The 14,199-nt window shown below is 36.0% G+C and overlaps 1 protein-coding gene across 5 annotated transcripts in view; it reads right to left on the reverse strand.

The window, feature by feature from the left end:
• Positions 1-492: 492 nt before the first annotated feature.
• LOC150096283 (bridging integrator 3-like) overlaps positions 493-14,199 on the reverse strand; it is a 185,066-nt gene continuing 171,359 nt past the window's right edge. For all 5 annotated transcript variants that reach the window (XM_090409317.1, XM_090409316.1, XM_090409312.1 and 2 more), the window contains exon 11: positions 493-658. In XM_090409317.1, coding sequence (XP_090265443.1) covers positions 512-658 — 147 coding nt within the window. In that variant the 3' untranslated portion in view covers positions 493-511. The remainder of the gene's footprint in view (positions 659-14,199) is intronic.

The following is a 14,199-nucleotide window of genomic DNA, read 5'->3' on the forward strand; positions in this document are numbered from 1 at the left end:
CTTCAAAAAGCCATTATAAACAATTTCTCACATCCTAAATGGGTACTTGTACTATGAAGAAGAGGACACTATCTATATTATGAAAAGCAATTATCCACTGTAAGTGTAATTTGTATTTAGAATAGCAGGAATTAATTGCTAATAAAGGAATCATATTTTGGACAGTTTTAATCTGAAGCTATGAAGTAAACTTGTATATAATTTTACCATGCAATGTTTTAGCTTTAGAATTTATACGATGATTTAAGCAGATGAATAATGGGCAAATACACTGCCATACCAACATTATTAAAAGTTTATGAACAAAAATTTACTGTATAGTAAAGAAACAACTATTTGCCAAAGTTAATTACTCAAACAGCTTTTTTTTCTTGTTACAGAAATGTTTACTCTATCTACAATTCAACAATATAAAATACCATATATGAAATTATATGTTTATAAGAAAAGTGAGAATATGTATAGCTAATTTAAAAAAAATAAATAACAGAATTTATTTATTTTTTTTTTATTAGTTATCTGCAACAATTGATAAAGCATGAATATTTGCAAGTCTTTGCTTCTGAATCTGATTCATCTCCCATTCTGCTTGACTGTACTGATTTAAGCACTGATGAGATAAACTAAAAATTCTTGCTGTTTCTCCACTGTGTTCAACCTAATATAGTAGAACAAAAAATATTAGAATTAAAGGAGGAGAAAAAAAAAATCATTCCAATGAATGAACACTCACTTTCATTTACCAACCAATAAAAACTAATGTAAATAAATGAATGCTGGTCTCCATATGTAAAATTTACATATCCACAGATTAGGATAAAGACACACTGCTCGGAAAGAAGTCAATGGACACCTCCATGAGCAAGGTGCATTGTGCCATGTAATGAATCACATGTTTGTAGCCAGTATAAATTGGAGGAATATGATATTCTGAATTCAGTGCAACTGTGTCAGGGTGCAATGGAGTTTGAAAGAGGCATTGCAATAAGATGCCATGTTGCAAACCTACCTGTTCAGCAAATTGTCGACAAATTGGGACACCTCAGGTCAACAATCATTCATACTATACTGGGATGGAAGCAGAGCAATTCAACTGCAAGTGCTAGCATTGGACAACCAACCACAACTGCCAAACATAACTGTAGAATACTACAAAGGATAATATATAAACACTACAATTAATCGTTCCACACGTTGAATGTGGAGTTCACTGTTTTCAAAAGAGAGGCTCACAACATGAATTTTCATGGTGGAACTGCACTATGCAAGCCTCACATTACCCGAACCAACATACGGTATCATCTTCAGTGGTGCACAGTAAGATGTGGAAACTTGGAAAGCTGTGTTATGGAGCAATGAATCATGCTACACCCTCTACGAAGGAGGAGGACAGGTATGGGTGTGGTAGATGCCTAGTGAACTCTTGCCACAGTGTGTAATCTCAACTATAAAATTCGGAGGTGGCAGTGTGATGGTATGTTCCTGTTTTTCATGGTTTGGCCTCAGACCTCTGTTTGTGGTGCCACGAACATTGAACTCTGAGAGGTATTTGAACATTCTGGACAATGCAATGCTTCCTACTTTGTGGTGTTTCTACACAACTGACCATTGTCTCTTTCGGCAAGACAATGTACCATTTCATAAGGCAGCTGCTGTAACTGTCTGGTTCGTGGACATGAATGTCACTGCATTTGACTGTCCTCTACAGATCCCTGATCCCAACCGTGTTGAACATTTATTGGATGGAGTGCCAGGTCAGGTCAAGGGATTTTGTTACACACCTACAGGAAGAATGGTCCAAAATTGCTTTTGATTGCTATTGTATGCTTGTGGAAAATATGCCTTGTAGGAGCTGCAGTCATCACTGCAAAAGGTCCAAAATTTTAAGTTGGACACCTTGGCTGTTTGTTCCTCACACTATAGTCCATTGAATTCTTTCCAAGCAGTGTATATTCTAAAGAGAATCAAAAATTTCTTGAGAAGTTTTAGGAATTTAATACATCAGATGGCATTCAAATCATGTCTTGTAACAAATACGTTGGTTTCTGGAAGCATAAACACTGCCATCCTGTCTGAGACTGTATCCATATCTCAATATTTCCCAGTTTTCAGGAAATCTTTCCAAATCATGATTATTTAAGAATCAAAGCTAGATAACTGGTAGAAGACCTCCACATAGACTTTTAAGGAATGCAAACACAACTGGCACTTCTGATCTAATGCCCAATGTTCGCTTGCTTGTGGTGTACCACATTAATAGGTAGACTGGATACTGAACGAAAGAGGATAAACTAGATAACTATCAATGCAACCATTTCATCATTTCCTGTGTTTCTGATACTCCTAGTATTTGTATACAAACATAACAGCCTGTTCCTGAATGTATAACAAGTTTCACTGATGCCACTTATTAGATGTGACTTCTCTATAATTTCCTCGAGCCAATTCTTTTTCTCCTTACAAATCCTAGAAACTTTTTAAATCCAACTCTTCTCCCTACATCCCAGGCCATCCCATTCCTTTCTTGTCTACACACCATTAATTTCCTCTTTGAGTACAACCCTTTCTCACGTTGAGTTTCCCCTGTCCATCCCGAGTCTCCCTGTTTCTTTGTCTGTCTTACACACATTCTTTCGTTTTCTCTACACTCCAGTGGCACAGCTGGGGGGGGGGGGGGGGGGGGGGGGGAAAGAGGGCAGTCTGCCCCGGGTGGCACTTTTTTTGGGGGGGGGTTTCATGTGAGACACAATTTTATTTGTTGACAATTCTTTTATTTACGTTAAATTAGTAATTTTATTACTTAATTAGTTTTTAAAAACTATACTCAACTAAAATAAATAAAATATAAATATAACAAAACCGTTAATTTCCCTATCATACTACAATTCAAATTCTTAAAAATAAAAGAATAAAATGCATGGCACGGCGATTGCTTATACTGTGGCGGCTGAATCTCAACAGCAGGCACCGCATAGTCAGTACACATTTGTGAAAACGTTTTTTTTTTCTTCTAATTTTGCATATAACTAAAGCTATTGACAAGATTTTAGGGCCCCAGGTAATAATAATATTTCTGCGGTTCCATATTATATTAGGGCGTTTGCTTAACCCTTTTGATGCATTTATGCAGTGTATAAAAATTAACAAGCATGATTCTGTTTTTACCCTAAAAAATACTAAAATGCCTGATTCATCATTAGCTTTTTTAATCTGTTATACATTTATATCATTGGGGTTATTATCGAAACTGTCGAAAAAATATTTATTGTACTGTTTATGTATGATCAGTCTAGAGCAGGTGTGAACAACCCTTGGCATGCTGACTTTTTTCTGGCATGCAACCCAGGGCTCACCTTAAAAAATAAAATAAATACATATCATCCTCACTGACTTGTATATTTTAACTTAATATATTGCAATTTTATTAAGTACAGGGATACTAAATAAAAATGCAATAAAGAAGCAAACCCTACCAACTGTTTTAGTAATAATAAGTAATAAGAAAATAAGAAAGATCCTATTTTCCAAGCCATTTATCTCCGCGATATACTGATGTACAAGTTTCGTCCAGTTCAGTTGTTGCATCATTCAACAGGCATGGTGTGACTTCTTTACCATCATTTGATATATCTTTTCGTGTTTCATAAAGAACGTATATATGTGGATTGGATTTTATTAAATCTTAAGTCATTAAAATATGGATTGGAAGTATTTATTGTCAATTAATATGTTTAACTTATTAGATATAAAAGCAAATTTCCTTTAACATTGCCATAAACATACCGTATTTACTCAAATATAACTCCCCCCCCCAAAAAAAAAAAAAAAAATTAAAGCTAAAAATCATGGTGTGAGATATATGTGGGGATTTTCGGAAACTACAGTTTTCAATTTTTTTCGGAAAATCCCCACATATATCTCACATCATGATTGTTATTGCTAGTTCCTGCCTAGAGAGCAGTTTCCTTGTGTGAATCCTATCCAAATAGTGCCATCTTCTTTCCCATTATTTCAAGCAAAAATTAACAGTAATTTACAAGACTTGAGATCCTTCACGAATAACTAACGAAAGCACTTCTCATTAGTCATTGAAAGCAAAATGTGAAATAGACAGCTATGGTACTAGGCCAGTAAAGATAGAGCAGCTATGAAGATGTGCATATGACTGATGCAGTATTAACAAAAGATCGTGCAACTCAAAGATAAAAGCAAGCTGACAATTTTTGAATTGAAATGCTAATTCTCTTCAACCGAATTCAATATATGAAACTTCCATAACAACATTCCCTATATATTTCTTAGTTTTAACACGTTTACGAATTTTAACATGGTTGAATTTTATTACTGCTTTGTGTTTGAGCTGGGGGAAAAGACTCCCCCACACATCTACTTTTTAGTTAGATACCATGTTTGCTGGTGCAACATATGGTTTTGTTTGAGTCTAAATAGAATTGTTTTCTGTGGGAAGGGGACATGAGATTCATTAGTTAGTGCCATTTTTATCCCAGTAGTCTCTAATTGCATTATTTGTTGAGAAAGGTACACAGACTGCAAATGTCTCTGTACCTTATTCAGTGACACAATAAAACGACTTGTTTTACTTGCATCTGAGGTCACTATTGGCTACTGGGAAGGGTGTGTGGTTTACCAAGGGAAGCGAGTTACTATCGCCCTGGCATGAACATGTTTAAACTTTTTTTTTCCTGTGCAAGGTATATGCGAAACTTTTCAATTTCTTTTTCAGTAAAAAGTAAAATTCAGGGGTGAGAGTTATATGTGAGAGAGATATATTCGAGTAAATATGGTAAGTTATTTTTAAAGCTATGTGAAATGCATTATCAATATTCAGGATTATGAAGTGTTATCTGCACATGAATAGATTGCATGTGCACCCTTTTCTTTCATTTGCATGTGTGTAGGTCGGTTTATAATTGTAGTAATTTTTGGTTTGTTTAAACTTCGTTGGTATATGCAGAGAGTGATTATGATGAGATCTTCTGAGTCCAAATTATAATTTTTGTCAGTGTCTATATGTCTCTGTCCACATTTTTACATCCTATAATCCGATTTTCATTAAAGTTAAAAGCTGTGTGAAAAAGCAATTATTTAATTGCTTTCTTATATATTTATTTGCTTCCTGCTCTTTACAGATTGAGCAGAACACAGACATGCAAATGAAAAGGATATCAGAGAATTTAAAGAATACTAAACTGAAAAATTTTGGCACAATTAAGAAAGATGATAAAGCATTAGGCATTTTATGTTCTGAATCAGTTGTTTGTAGGACTTCTGTAAAGAGACATTTTGAAACTGTTCATAAGAAATTAAGTAATAAAAGTGAGCAAGAACAAAGAGAATTAATTTTTTATGAACTGAGCAAGATAAAAAAAAGGTCAGATACTTTGATGGAATTATTTCAGGTAGGCCTAGTTCCAACTTAGTTGCTGCTAGTTTTGAGGTTTCAAAAGTTATTGCCCAACATGGAAAACCACTCAATGATAAGGAGTATATTAAAGTAGCATGGCTAGAATGTGCTCCTTTCCTTTTTGACAATCTTTCAGAAAAGGTAAAAATTTTTCAGCACATTAAAGAATTGTCTGAGTAGAAAAACAATTAACGATAGAATACTTAAGTTGGAAAGGAATACAGCAGAACAATTAACAAAAGATTTGGCTTCATGTAAGTTCTTTTCTATTTGTGTTGATGAGAGCACAGACATTACATCATCAATTAGTTGGCAATCTTTGCTCAATTTTGTAGGGATGATTAAGTATGCGAAGAGATGATTAACTTTGTAACACTACCTGAGCTTACCAGTGGGGTTGAAATATGTAAAGCAGTTATATGAACGAGTTATCTATTTGGCAAATTGATATTTCAAAAGTGGTATTCATCACAAAAGATGCTGGGCCCAGCATGATTAGTAAGGAAGAAGGATTTGTAAATCTGTTTGCAAAACATGTTGGTCATCCACTGATAGATTTTCATTGCATCCTACATGAGGAGAATTTATGTGCAAAAGCTGACCTAAAGGAACTTCAAGAAATGATGCAAACAGTAACCAAGGTTGTTAATTACATTTCTGCATGTGCTTTGAATAAAAGACAATTTCAGAATCTATTGAATGAGGTGGATTCGGGGTACAAAGGACTAATAATGTACAACAATGTTTGTTAGCTTAGTCGAAGTCTTATTCAGAAACAATTTGTTGAATGCCTGGATGAGATAAATCTCTTTTTGACTAATCAACAAATGTCTTATAAAGAAATGTATGACATCGTGTGGGTTTGTAAACTGATGTTTTTGCAGATTTTTGTGAACATTTAAAAGGCTTGAACCTCAAACTACAGGACACGAAAACATCTGCAAATAAACTTGCAGATGTTTTCATGGATAAATATGGATGATTTTGAAATGCAGTTGATTGATTTTCAAAGTAGCTCAATTTAGAGGCAGAAATTTGTTGACTTTGGAGTTGACTTGGAAAATATTGAAAAGGAGCAATTAGAGATAGGAGTAACAGAGAGAAGTGTGGAAAAAGAGATACCAAGAACTTGGAATGCTATTCCACAAACTTTTGTATGTTTAAAAACACTTTCAACAGCATTATTATTCATTTCTGCATCTACATATTCTTGTGAATCATCGTTTTCAGTGATGAACTTTGTTAAAATCTCATAACAGGAGTAGCCTTACAGATGAAACTAATAGCACATGCATATCTCCAAAGGTTACAAAATAAAAACCTGATATAAATTCTCTGTTATTAGTGATGAAGCAGCAGAAGTCTGTCTGCACAGTTAGCCTAGTGACTTTGCACTTCGCAACAATATGCCTGGGGAAGGAGTGTCCTAGGTTTGATTAACGGCGACGACGCAAGGAGCTTCCTCAGCCATAGCCAAGTTAGCCAGTCTCGGACGTGGACAGCAGGGTTTATTCCTGCCAGTTTATCTGAGGTTTTTCATCCCGCAAGTAGGCAAACTGGTCTCGTGAACACGCATGGAATACAGCCAGGAATAGTGACCCAGCCATAGGCCTGATTCGTCAGCCTGTGCCAGTTCCGGAGCCTAGATAACATTGTCTTTCCTTAAGACTTGTATACTGCTAGTTTGGTGTTTTGGCTAATTTCTCTCTTATTCCATATAAATTATTCAGCTGGATACAGACCATACCAGCTTTGCTTATTCTGTTGTCTATTTCCAGATTTAACCTACCATCTTCACTAAAAACTGTGCCAAAATAGCTGAAATATTTTAATTGTTTTATAAGATCTCCATTCAGAATACAGCTGAAGTTTTCTATGCTCCTGCCTACTTTCATAATTTTTGTCTTTTTAATGCTGATTTTCATGCTGAAGTTGTTATAGCTATTATTCAATTCAGTTAGTGAATCCTGGAGACTTGCACTGGATGCATTTAGGAGTACAACATCATCTGAATAAAACAAAGAGCCAAGTTTGACATCTCCAATTCTAATATCAGGCTTGATGCCACTTTCATTCATAATGTGATCCATATAGATGATGAATAAGAGTGGAGATAATGTACATCCTTGTTTACACCTGATTTTACGTCAAACGATCTTCCTGTATTTTCTGACTAACAACTTAAATAGAGACTATGTATTGCTCTGTATAATGTTCTATTCACCCCATATAATTGAAGTGTTTTGAAAAGCTTTTTCTCTGGGAACCTTGTCATATGCCTTTTCCAGATCTACAGAACTTAAGTACATATCCATATCATATTCCCACAATTTCTCAACTATTTGTCGCGAAGTGAAAATTCTCTATTTAAGTTGTTAGTCAGAAAATACAAGAAGTTGGTTTGACGTAAAATCAGGTGTAAACAAGGATGCACATTATCTCCACTCTGTAATTCTCACATTCGATTTTATTCCTTTTTTTGTTATTATGGGTACTATGAAAGTTCTTCTCCAATCACTGAGAATTCGACCTTTTAACCAGGCCCTCTGAATTATGCAGTGTAGCCATTGCAAACTTTTATATATCCATACTTAAGCATTTCTGGTTGAATATAGCTAAATAAAAGCAGGTTATTAGAGAGAGACAAAGCAGGATTGCAGAAAGTTTAGAGGTATTTGAATGAACATAGGAAGGAAGAGAAAATCAAGCAGCCAAATAAGAAACAACAAAGCACGAAATCAGGTAAGTCAGTAAGTAACAAAAATTAGGTAAGTAACATTGTTCGTAAAAAGAAGGATGTTATTTGGTATGGCAAGTATCATAAAACATGCTGTTGATGAGCAGATTATAACTTCGAGTTTTCCAGGAACAAAAATTAAAAATATAACACAAGCAATTCAAAAACAAAAGAGAAAAGTATCAGGTAGTAACAACTTAACTAGTGATAAATTCAGTATGAGAGAGGACATGAAAGGGTTGTTGGAAGAGGTGAGAGTGAGTGAGAAAGTGAAAACAGAAAGTATATTACCTTGATATGATAGAAACAAATTAAGGACTATGATGGCACACAATTTGATGTATAGGCTGTGTAGAAGGAATGGATGCAGGTTTTTGGATGTGTGGAGTGAGATAGAGGGAAGATTAGATTTGTATAAGAGGGGCAGTATACATCTGAATGCATTTGATATTGGGAGTCTTGAAAAACTAAAAACTGCTAGGAAACCTAACACAGAGAGTCAGGCAAACTAAATTATAATGGGAGGTATAGTGAGAATAATGTTATATAACTGTGTTAATGACAGGAATGGGCATTATCATGGAAATGATTATGAGGAGAGAACAATTTTGCCTTCGTGTTCGTCTGATTCGGACCCATCAAACCCAAAGATGTCTACATGTATAAAAGCACCAGAGAAGAACAGAGATGTGCAAGTTGTCCAACTGTGCCCTGCAGACTGCAGATAAGAGTGTCCAAAAAGAGCATGCAGGTAGACTATTACGTCTATACACAAATGCTAAGAGTATCAGAAACAAAGGGGTAAAGTTTGTTGCCTTGGTCAATTTATTGGGAACCTCAGATGTAGTCATTAGTGGTGAGACTTGGCTATCAGAATCAGACATACTAACTGGTATTGAGTGTAAAGGGTAAAATATTTTTAGGAAGAATAGACAGGATAGGAGAGGAGAGGACGTGCTGCTAATGATATCAGATAACTTGAATCCAGTTGGCGTTGAGACCCATGATTGTAGTACTAGTAACAGTATTTCATGTGGCAGTGAATTTGAAGCCATCTGGTATGAGGTGGAATCTAACAGAATCAATTACATAGTAGAGCATTGTTACAGACATAGTGGACTGGTCGCTAGTGATGAAGAAATGCATCACCAAATAGAGATGATGGATGCGAAAAGAGTAATCATAATGGGAGACTTTAATTATCCAAATATTCATGGGGTGGCAGTAAAAAATCATGAGAAGAATGAAACTGAATTCAGACCTTGAGGAAGTTGCAAGACAACTTCCTCAAGCAGCACGTGACAGAAGGAACTCAAGGTCAATGAGTGTTAGATTTGATTATAGTGTCAGAGGGTGTTTCACCAAAATCAGTTGGTGACAATGATCATGCAGTACTTATTTGGGAGGTGACTAAATTTATGAAGTGACTAAACAATTGCAATGCTGTTGCTGCACTCTGCGCAATTCGTCACCTGAACAACTGTAAATGAGGTACACTATCTCCATGTGCTCTGAGACGAATAATCTTCATTTTGAAGAAATGGGATCGCTGGGAGTTTGACCTGGCAGAGGCAGTGGCGGATTAAGGATAATTGGGTCCCCTAGGCAAATTATATTTGCCCCCCCCCACCACCACCAAGAAATAATAATATAAAAAAAGAATAAAAAATAAATAAAAGTTAGGTGGCAAATAAATGAAATTTTGTACTTCTGAATTTTTCTGCCTGTTAAAGGATGATAAATAATAAAACTTTTTATTTTTTTAAAAAAATTTTTATCAGGTTTTTTACAATTTTACAAAGCTTTTTTTTTTACTTGCACTAACTCAAATAATGAAAACATGAAAAGTCACACTAAATGGTTATTTTTGAAACAAACACCTCACTCTTACACGATTCAATAACAAATGAGGTTAAGGAGCAACCAGGTGAAACTTCCTATCTCGGCAATGCAATCAGTTTTTGTGACCTCAAAGCTGTCAACAGCGCCGTGTGCCAACACCAGTAATGTGGTTTAATTTAAAGTGTAGATAGCATGCGCTGTCCAAAATACGAAGCTTGTCAACTAGCACCGACATTGGTATTGTGGCATTATTTAAATGCGTAGATAGTGCGTGCTGTTCAAAATACATATTAAAACGTAATAATTGTTTTGAAAAAATTTTCGCTTAAAATAATCAAGATTTTCATGATGTTTACTGAAAACATTAATCTATTTTAAAACACTATAGGAAAATGTCTTAGCTTGGGAAGTCCCCAAAAGCTTGAGGCCACTAGGCACGTGCTTCATTGCCTTCATGGGTAATATGCCACTGGGCAGAGGCGGATTACCTAAGTCATAAACCAATCAGTTTACAACAAGTGAATGAAGTTGCTGCTACCATTGTGGAGCAGGCCATGAATAACAGCATTGGTTCCTGCAGTGCACATGCTGTATCAAGACACATAGATGTGAATTATACAACTGCCTGGAAAATTCTACAGAAGATTCTGCATTTCCCATTCAGGATAACCTGACACAGTAGTTGCACATGCAGGACTTCGAACGTTGACTGACATTCGCTTTAACATTACTTGCTTGATTGGAGCTGGATGCTGTGTGGCCGTGAATGATTTTGTGGGGAAATGAGGTTCACTTTCACCTGAAAAATGCTGCGAATACTCACAACTGCCAGGTATGGCTACACAAAACCCACATGAAATCCAATTACTTTGCATTCACCTCATTCACCATGCACAGGTGCTGCTGTAGCTATGGCACAACAATTTTGTTGTGCCACAGCTACAGCAGCACCTGTGCATGGATTCAGTCATTTTCATGCAGGAAGTGCCCCACCCCCCCTCCACACATCGGTCAATCCATATAGGAGGTTCTTTGAGAACATTTCACACAAGCCAGAATGATCAGCCATGTGTTTCCCATGGGAAACACATGGGGATTCAAGGAATAATCTTTCATACTTGTGCTTGCTGCAGTTTAATAAAGTGGCTTTCTTTCAGCATATTCTGTGGTGGGTGTCCAATGCATGGTCAGCAAGTCCTGAGTGAATGCATTGGTGGAACCGGATGTAGTCCTTGTGTTTGGATATCTTGATATTAGCTGTCCTACCTATTAGACCATAGTAGGACAGTTTGCAACTGCAAGGGAACTGCATACTCCAGGCAGGTCTCCAATATATAGCAACTCAGGACTTCCTGACTATGCATTGGATAGCCATCACAGAATACACTGGAAGAAGGTCACTTTATTATGCTGAAGCAAGTGCAAGTATGAAAGATTATTCTTTGAATCAGCCTCTAGCTCTGAAAAACTTCCCAAACCTCAACAAATTTGGGTGTATGAGACTGCCCCAAATTTGGGAAGCATTCATTCTAAGATCATCAGCCCAATGGCCAAGACAATCCAATTTAGCCCACTATGGGGTACATTTTAGGACCAAAATCGACTTCAGTTGCCTTTCTTCGGCCTCATTTGCTTAGTGTGAGTGCCTTACACATCTCGTTGTTTTGTGATCCCTGAAGACGGCAAGGTAACATTGCTGAAATATAGATAGTTATTAATCATCATCATCAAATTCCTGGTTACCGTCAAGGGATGTACAGGATATGATAGCACTACATGAAAAATTTACATCATTACTAACTTCCTATCTACAATTTTCTGCCAAATCAGTCTGTTACCTGTCAAGACTCCAATATTATCAGATCTTATATTTGTCTTCTAAGGCACTTTTTACTGTATCAATCCACCTATATCTTGGGTCTTCCTCTGGGTCTTTTTCCTGCCAACCTGGCAAAGAACACTTGTTTTGCTAATCTTTCCTCTCCCATTCTGTTTAAGTGACCATACCACCTGAGATTAGCTCTGCTAATGCGTTCCTGGATGCTGACAATGTCAAGTTCTTTCCTAATATCCTCGTTTTTAATATGATATTGATGCCATCTGTTCATTACCCTAATCTTTCTCAGGACTCTCATATCTGCAGTCTCTAGTCTTTGGTCAAGTATTTTGCTTCTGACCCAGCTCTCAGATCCATAAGTTAAAATTCGTTTGAACACTGGCTTGCATACAGCTAACTTAGTGTTTTGGCTAATTTCTCTCTTATTCCATATAAATTTATTCAGTTGACTTCCTAAAGTACCAGCTTTGTTGATTTTGTTGTCTATTTCAATATTTAATTTACCATCTTCACTAAAAATCGTGCCTAAGCAGCTGAAATGTTTTACTTGTTCTATAGGTTCTCCATTCACAATGCAGTTGATATTTTCTGCCTATTTTCATTCTCTGTCTTTTTAATGCTGACCTTCATACCATATCTATTACAACAATTTAGCCAGGGAATCTTGCAGACCTGTAGTGGATTTATTTAGAAGTATAACATCATCTGCATAAAGCAAAGAGCTGAGATTAACATCTCCAGTTTTGATATCAGGTTTAATACTACTTTCCTTTATAATGTGATCCATATAGATAATGAATAACAAAGGAGATAATGTACATCCTTGTCTGACACTAGATTTAACATTAAACCACCTTCTGTACTTCCTTCAATTCTAACTGCTGACTTACAACTCAAATAAAGAATAAGTATTGCTTGATATAATGCCCCATTGACACCATATAATTGTATGTTTTGAATAGCTTCTCTCTTTGGCACCTTGTCATATGCCTTTTACAGATCTACAAAACTCAAATACAGATCTTTGTTATATTCCCATGATTTCTCAACTACCTGTCGTAAAGTGAAGATTTGATTCTGACAGCCTCTATTTGGCTTGAATCCAGCTTGTTCTTCACCAAGCTTCTCTCCCACAATCGTTCTCAGCCATTGCTCAAGTATACTTGCATATATCTTACCAGGAACACTCAGTAATGAAATACATCTGTAATACTCACATTCACTGTTATTTCCCTTTTTATATATATGGGTACTATGAGAGCTCTACTACAATCATCTGGAATTCATCCCTCTGTCCAGGCTTTCTGAGCTATGCAGTGCAGCCACTGTAAGATTTTATACCTCCATACTTGAGCACTTCTGGTCGAATATCATTACTTCTGCTAGCTTTCCACATTTCAGGCTTTTAATGGCTTTTTCTAGTTCAAGTATGGATATGTATTGCTGACTGTATGCCTAGTCAGTGTTTTTTACCACTGTGCTGTCATTACTGCTTGTTTCATTTAGCAATTTTTAGAAGTAATTACTCCATACTTCAAGGATATCATTTTCACCCTGTTTTCATGTCACCTTTATCATCTCTAATTCCTTTTACAGCACTCTTTCCTCCATTTCTGAGCTTCTTCAGCAACCTCTAGAATATCTTGCCATATTCTTGATATTTATTTTCTATGTTCTTGCCAAAGTCATCCCATGATTTTTGTTTTGCTAGTTTTACACAGTGTTTAGCTTTCTTACATTTGTCTCTGTATTCTTTATGAGCACAAGCTGACTTATTTGCCAGGAACGTTTGATATGCTTTCCACCATGGAGTTCTGATTTTTCTATCCTTGCAGACAACCTCACCACATGCCTCTCTGGCTGAATCAATCAGTGTTTTCTCCAGGGCTTGCCACTGAATCTTCAATTCAATTTTATCCTGCTCAAGACTAAATGGCGATCACTTCCAATTTCAAATCCTCTGTACACTCTGGTGTCCTGCACCAGGGAGAAAACATCACTATCAACAATAACATAGTTAATGAGACTTTTCTTATTCCTTGCCTCTTCTCTCCATGTGAATTTGTGCACATTTTTATGTTGGAACTTTGTGTTAGTAATAACCAGTCCATGTCCTGAGCAGAAATCCAACAGGTATTTGCCATTATTATTAGCTTTGCTATTTTCTCCAAATTTTCCCAAAATATTTTTGTATGTGTGACAATCATTTCCTACTCTGCTATTTAGATCCCCAACAAGGGCCACCTTTAGTTATTAAACTAAAGATCATAGGTAGTTATTAAAGTTTTTATAATTAATAATTTTTATTTACGTTGTTATTTATTGAAAAGTTAGAAGTGTGTCTAACCAATGTATAAG

The sequence above is a fragment of the Typopeltis vanoorti genome, chromosome 19 (genome assembly GCF_054136105.1).
Source record: "Typopeltis vanoorti isolate ZY-2024b chromosome 19, IOZ_Tvanoo_1.0, whole genome shotgun sequence".
In the NCBI taxonomy this organism is placed as follows: Eukaryota; Metazoa; Arthropoda; class Arachnida; order Uropygi; family Thelyphonidae; genus Typopeltis; species Typopeltis vanoorti.